Source organism: Lissotriton helveticus, chromosome 12 (assembly GCF_964261635.1).
Source record: "Lissotriton helveticus chromosome 12, aLisHel1.1, whole genome shotgun sequence".
NCBI classification, from domain to species: Eukaryota; Metazoa; Chordata; class Amphibia; order Caudata; family Salamandridae; genus Lissotriton; species Lissotriton helveticus.
In genome coordinates this window covers 7,759,630-7,776,685 of record NC_136073.1, presented here as the reverse complement: position 1 = coordinate 7,776,685, position 17,056 = coordinate 7,759,630, and the positions used below count along the sequence as shown (strand labels likewise).

At 47.9% G+C, this 17,056-nt stretch overlaps 1 protein-coding gene across 1 annotated transcript in view; it reads left to right on the top strand.

The window, feature by feature from the left end:
• GRIN3B (glutamate ionotropic receptor NMDA type subunit 3B) overlaps positions 1–17,056 on the top strand; it is a 115,138-nt gene that overhangs the window by 53,002 nt on the left and 45,080 nt on the right. Inside the window, exons 3-4 of the mRNA XM_078670534.1 lie at positions 3,181–4,231; positions 11,606–11,751. Of these exons, the coding sequence (XP_078526660.1) occupies positions 3,181–4,231; positions 11,606–11,751 (1,197 nt within the window). The remainder of the gene's footprint in view (positions 1–3,180; positions 4,232–11,605; positions 11,752–17,056) is intronic.

The following is a 17,056-nucleotide window of genomic DNA, read 5'->3' as shown; positions in this document are numbered from 1 at the left end:
TGGAAGCTGAAATATCGCAGTGGGTTCAGTCTCAGTAGGATTAGACGTGTAATAATCACAGCCACCGCGGTACAGAGACTGAGAATTAGAAATAGGTGTCCCTTAAAGAAACCCCGACTCTCTCTCCGAAACAAGAATACGTTGTACGGTTCATCTAATCGGGGTTTGTAGAGTGGGGTCCCAAGGAATGGGAGGAGGTGCCAGCACAGTGAAGACCCCAGTAGAAGTCCCGGAATTGGAATAAGTGTTTAGCATGAATCTTCACACTTGCAAGAATAAAGGAAGCAGAGAGGTCTGTACCCCTCAAAGTCCAAGGGACCTCTGCTCGGACTTGTAACGCGGTGAGCATTCATGAAACAAACAAACTTCCGCAACAGTTCCAACCAATCAACAGATCTTTTGTCGATGCGGAAGGGGGCCGATCGATCTGGTCTCTGCAGGCTTGTCCACAGTTGTTTTCCTGTGCTCCACCCTGAGCTATTGGGACATCAAGGGGCCTGTGTACAAAGGAAAATAGGGTAAATACACCTGTATATTAACTACTACATCAGGTGTAACTCTACACTTGTTTGCTATTCACCATTCCAAATGCACATTTACACCTGGGTGTAGACTTCCGTTTCTCCAACCCCTCAAATCACAAGTGTTAGTGATCGCGGCTACCGTGGTGGAGATGTCCCTGTGGGAAAGTTTAGCAGAAATGATCAATGTTTATTACTCTTTACAAATTACAAATATTTTAATGTATAGTATAACTGTAAATTAACATAACATATTTATTTTAAACTATAACTAATAAAATGGTAAAGCACACTGACCCCTCAAATTAAATGTATATACACAATTAAGTATTTAAAATACATTTAATGTATAAACAATAATTAAAAGAAATCCTGACTAGCATTTTTTATATGTAGTATATTTTTTAAAAGGCTCTTTAAATTATTTTTATAGTTTACATTAAGTGTAATATTAAATGTAAAAACAGTATATATCTTTTTTAACATTTAAACAAATTACATGTTTAAATGTTGTAATAATTAAACAAGAGCTCCCATGGGCTTTTATTGTAATAATTTCCATCCCGCCATTAATTTCTACGAGAGTGCGTTGCAGTTCCTGTAATTGCCCACGTGTGGTGCTTGACTTACTCCAAGGCTGGACCGGAGTACATTTACTCCTGTTTTTTCACCTTGAGGGCTGTAGTAACTTACGAACTGTAGTGTGTGAATTGCAGTGGGTTTAGTCTCTTTAACTGAGTAGTTGCAGTAGTGTCGACCTCCCTAAATCCCTCACTAAATGAGTCCCCTTTTGTAGTAAGTATTCCCCATTTTCCAGCCACTCCCACTTGCCCTCCCTCGTTGGCTACAAAAGTGTACACGAAGGTTTGCGGAGATCTCTGCAGAGAAAAGATTGTGGCGGTAGAGATGTCCCGCCGTAGGTTTATGATACTACCGTATTACTACTTTACGTACTACAAAATGCAGTTTGTGAATAGGCCCCAACGGCCCTTCTGTGCGCGTCCTCCGAGCGGAGGATAATGATGGCCGAGGGACTTGTTGGAGCTGCTAAAGACAGATCGATCGGGGGACGCGAGACAAACGGGCAGCTCCAGCGGCCCGGCGGGACGCCGCGGCTTTGACACTGTAAACAAGGGCTGCACGAGCAGCGCGCGAGCGGCCTGCAAGCGTTTACGTGGAGACGCTGAGGCACAGAGGGCGCCCTGCACGTTGCAGCGTTCGAAACAAGTTTACCTTTCTATATGCTAATGCGGATGGATGCTCACCCCGGCAGGGAGGTAGCCTCAGCCAGCAGGGGGCAGCGCTGATATGGCAGGCCACCCGCAAGCCTCGACATGGCCCAGAGAGGATTAATGGCCAGTCAGCCCCTGGAGACTAAACAGCACAGGGCCCATTAGCTCCCTGTCAAACTAGATAATGAGGCTGAACAATGTGTGGCCTAAAAAAGGGAAATATGTCTTTGTGGATTCAGGAATCGTTGCATTGTGTTTTTAATCACTGTAAGAGGAGTTGCAAGTTTGCTCTGCCTTGATATCTTTAATGTAACGATATTGTAATGTGAAATACAGCTCTTTGATCTGAACAGTGTGCAGTCATGGTTCACTGGCAGAGGCTGCGTCAGTTCCGGTCCGGTATCGCCCAAAAGAATGGTGTAATCGTCATTGTATATAAATGTAAAACCCACTCCAGACGCTGGCCGGAAATGACCCCGCCCCTTAGTAATGGATTCCTGGATCGAGCGTGCCTCAAAGTCCTCCCATAAGGACAGCCGAGGGGACAGAAGCTTATAGAGAACATCATTTGCCCAAGATCAACCCGTTGGTGAAAGAGAAGGACCAGCGCTTCAACGCAGCACAGCTTGTTTGAGGCCTATATATTTGGAAGTAATTGCCCAAGAGCACACAATTTGTTTTCCATGTCCCTAGTTGTACTGTTTACAAACACTCCACCCTGGCCTGGGTGGGGGTGGGGGTGGTTCTGACGGCAAACAATGCAGCTGCTGCCCCCCCCCCCCCCGAAATGCCCCTGCTCGGGAGAGCTATCCAGGGTGTAATCCTCCGACGGGTACCAGCATTTTTTGGCAAAGCTAAAATCGAATGTCAAATATCTAAAGTTTCAGGACAAATTTAGCTATTGCCCCATATCTAGGCTGACGTCATGAGATGCCCAGGGTGAAGGGTCGATAGAGGGAGGTGGTGTAGCAGCAGCACCCCCACCCTGACCCCAGGCAGCACAAAGGTCCTGTTAGCACTAGTGAGCAATCAAGGCTTACTGCACTCTGTAACAAGGGTGCTGATAGGAATTGTGAGCAGGCAAGACTTACTGCACTCTGTAACAAGGGTCCTGATAGCACTAGTGAGCAATCAAGGCTTACTGCAATCTGTAACAAGGGTCCTGATAGCACTAGTGAGCAATCAAGGCTTACTTCACTGTGTTTATAACAACAGTACTGATAGCAATTGTAGGAAAGTGGGATCTGCTTTCATTGTTACCCCCACTTGTTGCCCTGTGTCATTATGTTTTGACTGTAGTTTGCTGGGATCCTGATAACCAGGACCCCAGCCTCTGTGCTCTTTCTCCCAACATGGCTCCGGTGAGTACTTGGGTACCCCTCAGATTGGCTACTGGTGTACTCACTGTGATGTCCCTCCTTTTGCAGGTTCCTGGCGAACACGTCCTTCCAGGGTGCCACGGGGCAGGTGCACGTGGTGGACACGTCCATGATTCACACCGACCACCGCTACAAGATATGGAGCCTGGTGCACGACTCGCTGGGCGAGCCCACCTGGGTGACGGTGGGAAGCTGGCGACAAGGCAAGATGCAGCTGGAGGAAGGGATCTGGCAGAACCGCATGCAGCGGCGTCACCCTGGCGGTGGGGCTGGCTTCTCGCGCACCAGGCTACGGGTGGTGACGCTGGTCGAGCACCCCTTTGTCTTCACCAGGGAGGTGGACGCCGATGGCAGCTGTCCCGCCGGCCAGCTGTGCTTGGACCCGCACACCAACGAGTCCGCCGTCCTGGACGCGCTCTTCGGAGACCTCAATAGTGGGAATAACTCAGTCCCCAGAGGCTTAAAAACTTGCTGCTATGGTTATTGCATTGACCTGCTGGAGAAGCTCTCTGAGGACCTTCAGTTTGACTTTGACCTGTACATCGTTGGGGACGGCAAGTATGGCGCCTGGAAGAATGGGCGGTGGACGGGGCTGGTGGGTGACCTGCTCAGTGGCACCGCCCACATGGCCGTCACCTCCTTCAGCATTAACTCTGCCAGGAGCACCGTCATTGACTTCACCAGCCCCTTCTTCTCCACCAGCCTGGGCATACTGGTCCGCACCAAGGACACGGCGTCGCCGATCGGCGCCTTCATGTGGCCTCTTCACTGGACCATGTGGGTGGGCATCTTTGTGGCGCTGCACATCACGGCTTTCTTCTTGACCCTCTATGAGTGGAAAAGCCCCTTCGGCATGACCCCGCAAGGTCGGAACAGGGTGACCGTCTTCTCCTACTCCTCAGCACTCAACCTTTGCTATGCCATTCTCTTTGGCAGGACCGTCTCCAGCAAAACACCTAAGTGCTGGACCGGCCGCGTCCTGATGAACCTCTGGGCCATCTTCTGCCTCCTGGTCCTTTCCAGCTACACGGCTAACTTGGCAGCAGTCATGGTGGGAGACAAGACCTTCGAGGAACTCTCTGGAATCCACGACCCGAAGGTTGGTCGATCATCTGTTCTCCTTGACGGTGAAGTAGGGGTCTAGATTGCAGTAACGCCCTATTACGGGATAAAGGGGTCGGCTCGTTTAATGCCATAATTGTGATGTAACCCAAGAGCCCCCCGATCTAACCAAGTAGTTATTAATGTGTAAAGTTTCCACGGAGTAGGAAAATGGGCAGCAGAAAAGTAGTTACCTAAATCGGAGGCAGCGGTAAGATATGCTCTCTGTCTGAATGTTTTCCGTCGGCTTTGGTCTTGTTGTGATGGGAAGGTGTTTTCGCTCTCTGTCGTCTTTGGTCAATTTATGGTGATGGTAAAGCATGCTCGTTCTCTGTCGTCTTTGGTCTATTTATGGTGATGGTAAGGCATGCTCGCTCTCTGTCATCTTTGGTATAGTTATGGTGAGGCATGCTCGCTCTCTGTCGTCTTTGGTATAGATATGGTGTTAGTAGGATGTGCTTGCTCTCTGTCGTCTTTGGTATAGTTAGGGTGATGGTAACGCATGTTCGCTCTGTCGTCTTTGGTCTAGTTATAGTAAGGCATGTTTGCTCTCTGTCATCTTTGGTCTTGTTGTGATGGTAAGGTGTGTTCGCTCTCTGTTATCTTTGGCATAGTTAGGGTGATGGTAAGGCATGCTCACGCTCTGTCCTCTTTGGTATAGTTATGGTAAAGCATGCTCGTTCTCTGTCGTCTTTGGTATAGATATGGTGTTAGTAGGATGTGCTTGCTCTCTGTCGTCTTTGGTATAGTTAGAGTTAATGTAAGATATGCTCGCTCTGACTTCTTTGGTATAGTTAGGGTGATCGTAAGGAATGCTCACTCTGTCGTCTTTGGTATAGTTAGGGTGATGGTAAGGCATGCTCGCTCTCTGTCGTCTTTGGTATAGTTATAGTTATGGGGATGGTAAGCCACGCTCGCTCTCTGCCTCCTTTGGTATAGTTATAGTGATAGTAAGGCATGCGCGCTCTCTGTCGTCGTAGGTATAGATATGGTGTTAGTAGGATGTGCTTGCTCTCTGTCGTCTTTGGTATAGTTAGAGTTAATGTAAGATATGCTCGCTCTGACTTCTTTGGTATAGTTAGGGTGATGGTAAGGAATGCTCACTCTCTTTCGTCTTATGTATAGTTATGGTGATGGTAAGGCATGCTCGCTCTCTTTCGTCTTATGTATAGTTATGGTGATGGTAAGGCATGCTCACTCTCTTTCGTCTTATGTATAGTTATGGTGATGGTAAGGCATGCTCGCTCTCTGTCTTAGGTATAGTTATGGTGATGGTAAGGCATGCTCACTCTCTTTCGTCTTATGTATAGTTATGGTGATGGTAAGGCATGCTCGCTCTCTTTCGTCTTATGTATAGTTATGGTGATGGTAAGGCATGCTCACTCTCTTTCGTCTTATGTATAGTTATGGTGATGGTAAGGCATGCTCGCTCTCTGTCTTAGGTATAGTTATGGTGATGGTAAGGCATGCTCACTCTCTTTCGTCTTATGTATAGTTATGGTGATGGTAAGGCATGCTCACTCTCTTTCGTCTTATGTATAGTTATAGTTATGGTGATGGTAAGGCATGCTCACTCTCTTTCGTCTTATGTATAGTTATGGTGATGGTAAGGCATGCTCACTCTCTTTCGTCTTATGTATAGTTATGGTGATGGTAAGGCATGCTCACTCTCTTTCGTCTTATGTATAGTTATGGTGATGGTAAGGCGTGCTCGCTCTCTTTCGTCTTATGTATAGTTATGGTGATGGTAAGGCATGCTCGCTCTCTGTCGTCTTATGTATAGTTATGGTGATGGTAAGGCATGCTCGCTCTCTTTCGTCTTATGTATAGTTATGGTGATGGTAAGGCGTGCTCGCTCTCTTTCGTCTTATGTATAGTTATGGTGATGGTAAGGCATGCTCGCTCTCTTTCGTCTTATGTATAGTTATGGTGATGGTAAGCCACGCTCGCTCTCTGCCTTCTTTGGTATAGTTATAGTGATAGTAAGGCATGCGCACTCTCTGTCGTCGTAGGTATAGTTATGGTAAGGCATGCTCGCTCTCTGTCGTCTTAGGTATAGTTATGGTGATGGTAAGGCATGCTCACTCTCTTTCGTCTTATGTATAGTTATGGTGATGGTAAGGCATGCTCACTCGCTTTCGTCTTATGTATAGTTATGGTGATGGTAAGGCATGCTCACTCTCTTTCGTCTTATGTATAGTTATGGTGATGGTAAGGCATGCTCGCTCTCTGTCGTCGTAGGTATAGTTATGGTGATGGTAAGGCATGCTCGCTCTCTGTCGTCTTAGGTATAGTTATGGTGATGGTAAGGCATGCTCGCTCTCTTTCGTCTTATGTATAGTTATGGTGATGGTAAGGCATGCTCGCTCTCTGTCGTCTTAGGTATAGTTATGGTGATGGTAAGGCGTGCTCGCTCTCTTTCGTCTTATGTATAGTTATGGTGATGGTAAGGCATGCTCGCTCTCTGTCGTCTTAGGTATAGTTATGGTGATGGTAAGGCATGCTCGCTCTCTGTCGTCTTAGCTATAGTTATGGTGATGGTAAGGCATGCTCGCTCTCTGTCGTCGTAGGTATAGTTATGGTGATGGTAAGGCATGCTCGCTCTCTGTCGTCTTAGGTATAGTTATGGTGATGGTAAGGCATGCTCGCTCTCTGTCGTCTTAGGTATAGTTATGGTGATGGTAAGGCATGCTCACTCTCTTTCGTCTTATGTATAGTTATGGTGATGGTAAGGCATGCTTGCTCTCTGTCGTCTTTGGTCTTGTTGTAATGGTAAGGCATGCTTGCTCTCTGTCGTCTTAGATATAGTTATGGTTAAGGTAAGACATGCTCGCTCTATCTTCTTTGGTATAGTTATGGTGTTAGTAAGATGTGCTCGCTCTGTTACCTTTTGTATAGTAAGGGTGATGGTACGGCATACTCACTCTGACTTCTTTGGTATAGTTAGGGTGAAGGTAAGGCATTCTCTCTCTGTCGTCTTTGTTATAGTAATGGTAAGGCATGCTCGCTCTGTCGTATTTGGTATAGTTAGGGTGATGGTAAGGCATGCTCGCTCTCTTTCGTCTTATGTATAGTTATGGTGATGGTAAGCCACGCTCGCTCTCTGCCTCCTTTGGTATAGTTATAGTGATAGTAAGGCATGCGCACTCTCTGTCGTCGTAGGTATAGTTATGGTAAGGCATGCTCGCTCTCTGTCGTCGTAGGTATAGTTATGGTAAGGCATGCTCGCTCTCTGTCGTCTTAGGTATAGTTATGGTGATGGTAAGGCATGCTCACTCTCTTTCGTCTTATGTATAGTTATGGTGATGGTAAGGCATGCTCACTCTCTTTCGTCTTATGTATAGTTATGGTGATGGTAAGGCATGCTCACTCTCTTTCGTCTTATGTATAGTTATGGTGATGGTAAGGCATGCTCATTCTCTTTCGTCTTATGTATAGTTATGGTGATGGTAAGGCATGCTCGCTCTCTGTCGTCGTAGGTATAGTTATGGTGATGGTAAGGCATGCTCGCTCTCTGTCGTCTTAGGTATAGTTATGGTGATGGTAAGGCGTGCTCGCTCTCTTTCGTCTTATGAATAGTTATGGTGATGGTAAGGCATGCTCGCTCTCTGTCGTCTTAGGTATAGTTATGGTGATGGTAAGGCATGCTCACTCTCTGTCGTCTTAGGTATAGTTATGGTGATGGTAAGGCGTGCTCGCTCTCTTTCGTCTTATGTATAGTTATGGTGATGGTAAGGCATGCTCGCTCTCTGTCGTCTTAGGTATAGTTATGGTGATGGTAAGGCATGCTCGCTCTCTGTCGTCTTAGGTATAGTTATGGTGATGGTAAGGCATGCTCGCTCTCTGTCGTCGTAGGTATAGTTATGGTGATGGTAAGGCATGCTCGCTCTCTGTCGTCTTAGGTATAGTTATGGTGATGGTAAGGCATGCTCGCTCTCTGTCGTCTTAGGTATAGTTATGGTGATGGTAAGGCATGCTCACTCTCTTTCGTCTTATGTATAGTTATGGTGATGGTAAGGCATGCTTGCTCTCTGTCGTCTTTGGTCTTGTTGTAATGGTAAGGCATGCTTGCTCTCTGTCGTCTTAGATATAGTTATGGTTAAGGTAAGACATGCTCGCTCTATCTTCTTTGGTATAGTTATGGTGTTAGTAAGATGTGCTCGCTCTGTTACCTTTCGTATAGTAAGGGTGATGGTACGGCATACTCACTCTGACTTCTTTGGTATAGTTAGGGTGAAGGTAAGGCATTCTCTCTCTGTCGTCTTTGTTATAGTAATGGTAAGGCATGCTCGCTCTGTCGTATTTGGTATAGTTAGGGTTAAGGTAAGACATGCTCGCTCTGACTTCTTTGGTATAGTTATGGTAAGGCATGCTTGCTCTTTGTCATCTTTGGTCTTGTGATGGTAAGGTGTGTTCGCTCTCTGTTATCTTTGGTATAGTTAGGGTGATGGTAAGGCATGCTCGCTCTCTGTCGTCTTCAGTATTGTTAGGGTGATGGTTAGGCATGCTCGTTCGGACGTCTTTGTTTCAGTTGTTGTGAAGGCAAAGCATGCTCACTCTGTGTCGGCTTTGGTTTAGTTATGGTGATGGTGAGGCAAGCTTGCTCTCTGTCCTCTTAGGTGTAGTTAGGGTGATGATAAGGCCTGCTAACCCCCTGTGTCTTCGGAATAGTTAGGGTGATGGTAAGGCATGCTCACCCCCTGTGTCTTTGGTATAGTTAGGGTGATGGTAAAACGTGCACTCTCTGTTCAGTGTTGGTCTAGTTACGACGATAGTAAGTTGTGCTCGCTTTCTGTCCAGGTCATGCTGTGTATGGTTTACAGTAAGAGGTGATCCTATTCTGCCTTCTGTTTGGTGTGGGGCAGTGGTAGTTGCTCACCTTTCAGTTCCCTGTTGGTTTTGATCTTTTTTTGCTGTTTATGTAGATTTTCGTATGCTTCCCTCCACTCATCTTTCTTGTTCAGACTTTGTTATGCTGTTATTTTGTTGGTAAGGCTTGCGCTCTGTATTCTCAGTCTGTCTTTTGACTCTATTCTGTTAATGGAGGCAAGATTTCCTTTTGTCTCCCTAGTATCTCATAGTTTGGTATGATGGTAAGATGCACTTTCTCTCTGCTACAGTTTCATATGGTCTGGTTATAAGATGTCCTTTCTCAATCTTTAGCCGATATCTTATCCTCGCTGTCCTGTTATCAGGGTAGTTCAAATGGTGATACGTTCCTGTTATAATGGTGGGATGCACCTTGTTTTCTGTGACCTGAATAGAGATAATATTTAGAGTTCCCGCTCAGATCTCTGGCTGGTTATTGTTGTAATATGTGCTTTTTTCAGTTTGCTCTCTGGATTCTGATGGCTGTGGTCTGCTACTCTTGGTAACATTCTCTTTTTCTGTCTGGTTGCCATTTTTGTCTTGTGACTGTGGTAACATGTTCTCTTCCTAATTCTCGTGGTGGTTTTCTGGGATTGCTCTAAGATGTGTCCCTTCACATTTCTCTCTCTCCTCAGCTCTATGTTGTCTGTTGCCTATTATGGTGGTAAGACGTCCACACTTGTTTTTCATTTTTTTTGCCACTTCAGTCCTACTTGTAATAGTAAGATGGCATTGATGATGCTTCTCTTTCTGATTTCTGTTAGGTGTGCCCTCCTGGTGGTGGTAAGAGGACCTCTCTCTGTTCTTCTTTCTGGTTGCTGCTTGTGTCTTCGTTGTGGTGATAGATTGTGCTGCATTTTAACTTTATGTTGCGCTTCCTTAGATTCTCTCTCCGGTGGCTTTCTGTAGTTTTTAGGACATATTACTTCTCGTTTGGTTGTGCCTTGGTTGTTTTTTGAGAATATGCTTTCTCTGTGGTTGCTTTCAGTTTTTTGGGTTACCTTATTCCCCCAGTTGTACGGTTAGGATACGCTGTCTGTCACCCTATGGATTTTTTCTACTCGTTTTAGTGATGTGTTCGTGGGGTATTTCTTTGTAGCCTGGTTATGGTGATAGGAAGTGCTCTCTCACTATTACTTTGATTTGGTTTTGATGATGTATTACTGTTCTGTTTTGCTGTAGACTTGTTGTGAAAGTGGGATGTGCTGTTTTGCTGGTTGGTTTGTTTCAAGTGGTGATTTGTTCTAGTTTTGTTTGGTTTTTTCCTGGTTGTAGTGGTTTGATGTGTGCTCTGTCTCTTTGTTTGCTTTACTTTGGTTTTCAAGATGTGTTCCTGCTTTGTTTGACAGCACGCTGGTTAAGTGTTAGGATGTGTTCTCTCTGTGGTTGCTTTCTGTTGGTTTTGGTGATGTGTTCCTATTGTATTTGGTTGAGGCCTGATTGTAGTGGTAGTATGTGGTCTGTCTCTTGTTGTTTTCTTTTGGTGATGTGTTCTGCTTTGCGTTGGTAGGATGTGCTCTGTCTCTGGTTTCTTTCCTGAGGATTTAGGGGACATGTTCCTGTTCTGTTTCGTTGTAGCCTAGTTGTGGTGGTAGGATGCACTCTCTCTCTAGTTCATTTCTGCTGGAGCTCTTGATATCTTCTTGTTCCGCTTGATTGTAATTTGATCTAATTCTGTGGTTTTGGTGACCTGTTGCTGTTTTGTTTGTCGGTGGTTGTAAGACACGCTCTCTCTCTGTTCCTTCTACTGCTGTGTTTCTGCTTTGTTTTTGTTGTATCCTGGTTGTGGTCGTTGGGTGTGGCCTTTCTCTATTTGATTTCTGTTGTTTTTGGTAACATGCTCTGTTTTGTTTGACTGTGCTCTTTTTGTGATGATATCATGTGTTTCTATTGGTCTTGGTGACGATTTGCATTTTTAATTGGTTGTCCCCTAGTTGTGTTGGTAGGGTGTGTCCTTTCTCTGGTTGCTTTCTTTTGGTTATGTGTTCTGTTTTACTTTGCTGTAGCCTGGCCGTGGTGGCCCAAGGTGCCCTTTCTCTGGTTGATTTTTGTTGTTTTTGGTGACATGTTCCTGTTTTGCTTGGTTGTATCCTGGTTCGGGTGGTAGGGTGTGCTACATCGCTGGTTGCTTTTGGTTAGTTTTGGTAACGTGATCCTATATTGTTGGTTTCTGATCATTTTGGCTGACCTGTTTCTGTTTTATTTGGCTATTGCCTGATTGTGATGGTAGGGTGCACTCTCGCTCTCTGTTGCTTTCTGTTGGATTATTGTAATGTGTTCCTGCTTTGTTTGGTTGTACTCTTGATGTGATGCTCTTGCTGGGTAATTTCTGTTGGATTTGTAGATCCGTTACGATTTTGTTTGATTGTAGCCTGGTTGTCGTTGGCTTTGGTTGTAGCCTCTTTCAGGTGGTAGAGTGTGCTTTTTCTCTCACTGCTTTCTGTTGGTTTTGGTGATGACTTTGTTCTTGTGATGTATTTATAAAATATTCTATCCACTAAAGCTGCATCACCCATCTCAAGGCTTCCGCTTCGGCACAGTGTGGGAGAGCAGTGCCGAGGAGTACATCAAAAAGAGCTTCCCGGAGATCCACGACTACATGAGGCGCTACAGTGTCCCGGCCACGTCGGATGGGGTGTCCATGCTCAAGTAAGGGCCTAAGGTGTGCAGGCGAGCGGTTGGAGCACTAGGGGAAGCTTCTGGTCAGGGACACTGGGGGTAAAACCTACACCACACTGATCCCTGTTTATACCTGCACGTGCCACGATTAACTCTCCCAGCTCACAGAGGTGGAGTGACTGACGTAGAACTGACTTGGCCACGGGCTGCCGAATGGTGAGTGATATGTATATCTGATAGAGACTTCTAGCCACAGAATCCTTACCTTTTGAATTCCCCCAGGCTTCAGACTGGATCCAAAAGGCTTTTCATGAGCAGTACCCCGGCGCACCAGTAGGTGGAGTCGATCGGCTACGCGTCCCTCGTCCGTGCCTTAGGTGATGTCGCGATACCTATATATGCGCCACTCTGGTGTCAGTTTTTTTCTTTCCACACCAGTCAGCGGTGATCCGGAGAAGAGCTACCAATCCCTATGTTGTTTTTTGACAGGCTTTGATCAACGTTTTGTTGACTCTTTTTGTGGTTTAACTCCTGGTGTGTCAAGGAAGTCTTCGCGCAAGTCTGGTTTTAAGCCCTACGGTGCCTGTCACTGACCAATGTCGGTGACGGACCCACACCTTGTGTGTCTTTGGTGTCTGGAGCGCAACCACGACACCAAGCTGTCTTCAGATTGCTGGACGAAGCTCCGAAGGCTTTGAGGCAGCAGTTCCTGAAGCCGGCATGCGACTCCTTGGAAGTCGAGATCCCTGTCAAGGGACACGTCCCGAGGTTGCTCGCTTAGCTATCCTCATCACATTTGAAGTCCTCTGGATACTCAGGAAGGAGGAACAAAAAGAAGAGCAAGAATTCTAAGCGGTCTCCGATTTCCCATCGGCCGACGAGATGAGGGAGCCTCGGCGTTCTAGGCCTCGTATCCCGGAACCTGTGCCTGGGCCAACTCTGCGCCTTCCCAAAGGCCAGAGCGACTCCTGCCCAACTGAAAGAGTTGAATGAGGCCATGCGGTTCATATTTGGGCGGCTCAACCCTGTCAACGTGCCTTCGGGCTCCGCAGGGTTGTAAGTGGCCCCATAGGCGGATCCGGCCCTGGCTCCAGTGGGGCCCCAAGGAACCATTTCTGGATCCGGACCAGCGCCGGTCGTGCCATCTCAACCTTCCCCAGGGTGAGCACGATGCGCCCATCGCTGCCATCTCCATTGTCATCCCTGGCTCCGACACGGAGCCCGATGTGTGCCCCACATCATCAACTCCAACAGGAGCTTTGCCTCCTAGATCGGAGGCTGAGCCTATTTTCATCGACTAGGCCTCGGGGAGGGGTCACTGGACCCTTTACAATACCAGCCCTATGAGGAGGGCAAAGTGTGGACTGGTTTGAGGATCCGGGTGAGGCCAGTAGCCTGGATATGTCTCCAGATGCTGGTCTGCTTTCTCCTCTGACCGCGGCTACAGAGGGGGAAGCTTCTTATGCAGTGGTGGTGGGAGAGCAGCGGAGTTCCTTGACCTTCAGCTTCCCACAGTGGCAGTCAAGGCTAATTTCTTGACAGACGTGCCTCTACCGGGAGTCTCCACATCGGAACCCTTACTCCCATTCAATGGCTCACTCACTGATTTCCAGTTGGGTACCTGGTCCAAACCCAGCACAGGGGCTCCTTTCAATAGGACGATTCTCCGCCGCCATCACCCTGTACCAAGGACCCAAACTTCCTCATCCAACACCTTACCCCTGGAAGCTTGATGGCCCAAGCCTCCACCTCCCAAGGTGCTTTCCCTACCACTCTCCCAGATAGGGAATCCAAGAGACTGGACTAATTTGGGAAGAAGATGTATTCTTCTGCCAGCCTGGCATTGCGGTCCGTAAACACTGCATGCTTTTTGGACCGTTATTCCCACACTTTGTGGGATACGGTTGTGCACGTGCTGCCGCAGGTCCCGGAGGAGGCCCGTGCTGGGCACTCCTAAGCTGCCACTGTCTGGAGAGATGTGGCAAAGTTCACTATTAGATTCGAACGTGACACAACCGACTCAATTGGCAGAACGGTTTCCACAACGGCGGCCCTTAGACGCCACGCCTGGTTTTTCAGGGGATGTCCAAGCTTCCCTAATGGACATGCCCTTCGATGACACCCGTCTCTTCGGAGACTAGGCAGATTCGATGCTCGAGTACTGTATGGATTCTTGTGCTACGGCCAGGTCCTTAGGCCTCTGCTTGCCCGACGTCCACCTCAGTCTGCTTTTTGCGGCAATGGTAAGGGTTTCTAGCCATGCCAATAAACACTCATACCACCATCTCACGACTGGCTGACGGAGAATCGTCTGTTTCTGCTCCGGGAGGAAGTCATGGCTCTCATGGCCAAGGGAGCCATAGAGACGGTTCCGGTGTCAGAAGTACGCTGAGGTTGTTATTCCTGCTACTTTCTGGTTCCCAAAAAGGACAAGGGCCTCTGTCCTATTCTCAATCTTCATATTCTCAATAAGGAGAAATTCAAAATGCTCACGCTAGCTCGGGTCTTGGCTGCCCTGGACTCCGGAGGCTGGATGGTAGCGTTGGACATGCAAGACGCCTGTTTTCATATTCCAGTCATGCCTACCCGCCGGCGATATCTATGGTTCAAGATAGGCCACGGGCACTTTCAATTTGCCATGCTTCTCTTTGGCCTTACCAGCTCTCCCGGGTGTTCAAGGTGATGGCGGTGGTTGCAGTTAATCTTCGGAGATAGGGGAAGGCTGGCACCCCTTATCTTGGCGACTTACAGCTGAAGGGGGCTCACCCCAGACTGTTGTATCCCACCTCCAGACTACTCACTGGGGTTCACTATCAACGTGCATAAGTCGCACCTGACTCCCTTTCAGACGCTCCCTTTCATCCGCGATGTTCTGTATACAATGTAGTTTTGGGCTTATCTTCCTGAGCGGCGAGTCCAGGATATTCAGGCTATGATACCGATGTTTCAGTCACTCAACGTTGAGCCCGCTGCTATTTAATGTGTATCTGACCCCCCTGATTACGATGGCGGAACAACTAGGAGCCAAAATTATAGCCTACGCCGACGACACGCAGCTGTTGTTTACGTGGCCTGGAGCTGACCTGGACACAGGTACGATTCGGTCGTGTCTGTCCTCGGTCTTTAACTGGCTGGCAGCCGCCCAACTGAAATGTAATGAGGATAAAACTGAAATTCTCTTGTACGGTCAGTTTCCCTCTCGATTTAGAGAAGCACTCTGGCCGGCCGGCTTTCCATTGCCCTGTTCTGTTAACATCCCGGCTAAGAATCTGGGAGTTCGGTTCGGGGAAGATCTCTCATTTGAGGCCCACATCAAGAAATTGACGGGTGGATGCTTTGGCACCCTGAAAGCTCTGCGGAAGTTCTTTCCTTAACTTCCATCCACAGCGGGAGAGTCAGTGGCCAGAGCATTAATTCTCTCGTGCCTTGACTACGCCAACGCTCTGTTAAGTGGGTCCCCGGCCTATCTGGTGGGGCGCCTCCAGGTCATTCAAAATGCCACAGCCAGACTTTTATGCAGCATTTCAAGTCGCATGAGCGTTCGGGCCCACTTGCAGAGGCTTCATTGGCTGCCAGTGCCGCAGCGCGTCATCTTCAAAATACTTACTTTGGCCCATAAAGCCATTTATGGCCTTGGCCCTACGTATTTGATGAAAAGGTTTTGCCGCTATCTCCCCAATCGACCTTTGCGCTCTGCCGCCCAACATCTGTTGCAGGTCCCTCGATCTCGGCTAGGCGGGCAGTCAATTGCGGTTAGAGCGGCGACCGCCTGGAATGGTCTCCCTTTGCCCCTGCGGTCTAACCTGAACTTTGGTCTTTTTAAGAAAGCTCTGAAAACTTATCTGTTTAAAATCGCTTTTTAGATGCTCCTTTGTCTGCTATGGCCTTTTGCACTTTCCTTTCAGAATTCCGCGCCAGGATACTCCGGCAGTAATTGAGCGCGTTATAAAACTGCATATAACATAACATAACATATCCTGGATTTTGGTGAGACTGACTCTGAGGCCGCTGGGCCTCATGGCCTCCTGCATCCTGCTCGTGACACAGGCTGTCATATGTGGGCTCTGCGGTGCGACCTGAAGTTCCAGTGGGTGAAGCATGAGGGGAATCTCCGCGACATGGTCCAGATCTCAGAGGGCACTGCGAACGATCGGCAGTGGTAGTTGGCGAGCCGCGATTGGGTCAGAGGCAGATCTCTCTCCCTGCACTCACCAGACCACACAGTAGCGACAGGTGAGTCGCGTCTGGGATGGGGCGGCCATCTGGGAGAGGTGGAGATCAGAGGACTCTGGCAGAATCCGGACTCTACATCAAACTGTTGGAGCTCCGAGCGATCCGACTGGCATGGAAAGCCTTTCTACCCTCGATCAAGGGAAGGCTAGTGCAGGTGTTCAGGGGCAACACCACCGCCATGTGGTGCTGCAACAAACAGGGCGGGTCGGGTCATGGACCCTTCGTCAAGAGTCTGGTGTCCCGAGCTACTGAGCATGGCCCTCGATCCTCCGATGAGGCTGCCCCTCCGGGAGGATCTTCTGTCACAGCAGCCGGGGTGGGTTCTCCACCCAAAACCTGTCTACTCTCCGCCTTCTTGCTTGTAGATTGAACAGCGACAGTCGACAGCTTTCAACTTTCCTCCTGAAGTCGGTAAAGCCATCTTGGCAGCTAGGCGTCCCTCCACCAAGACGGTGCATGTCTGTCGTTGGGAAAGAATTATGGCATGGTGTGCAAAGAAAGCTTTTGCTCCCCTTTCTGAAGTTCCGCTTGTCATTTTTTCCCTTGCCCAGCAGGGCTCTGCTCTGGGCACTCTTAAGGGCTGTCTATCTGCCATTTCTGCAATAATCCGGTTGCCCGATCAATCCTCTTTGTTCAAGTCCCCTATTGTAAATGGGTTCCTCAAGGGTCTTACTCCTCTCGTCAGTGGAACCTTAATTTAGTTTTTACTTCTTTGATGTGCGCTCCTTTCGAGACTTTAAATAATTGCCCCCTCAGGCTTCTCACCTTGACAGCAGCCTTCCTTGTGATGATTACATCTGCCCGCAGAGTGAGTGAGTTGCAGGCCTTATCTTCTAAGCCACCTTACCTCTCAGTCTATCCTGACTATCGCAGACTCTCCCCCGGGATGGCATTGCTTGGGTATCTATTCTAAGGTAATGAATCTGCGGTTAGATGTCTCTATCAGATGAATAAGTTACTTACCTTCAGTAATTAACGCCTTATCAGGTAGAGACTCTATCTAGCTGCAAATTCCTTAGTGACTCACTCATCCTCCCCGCTTTGCAAACTTATTTACAGGGACAGGGATGATCCCTTTCAGGGCTCTAGTTTTGACACTCCA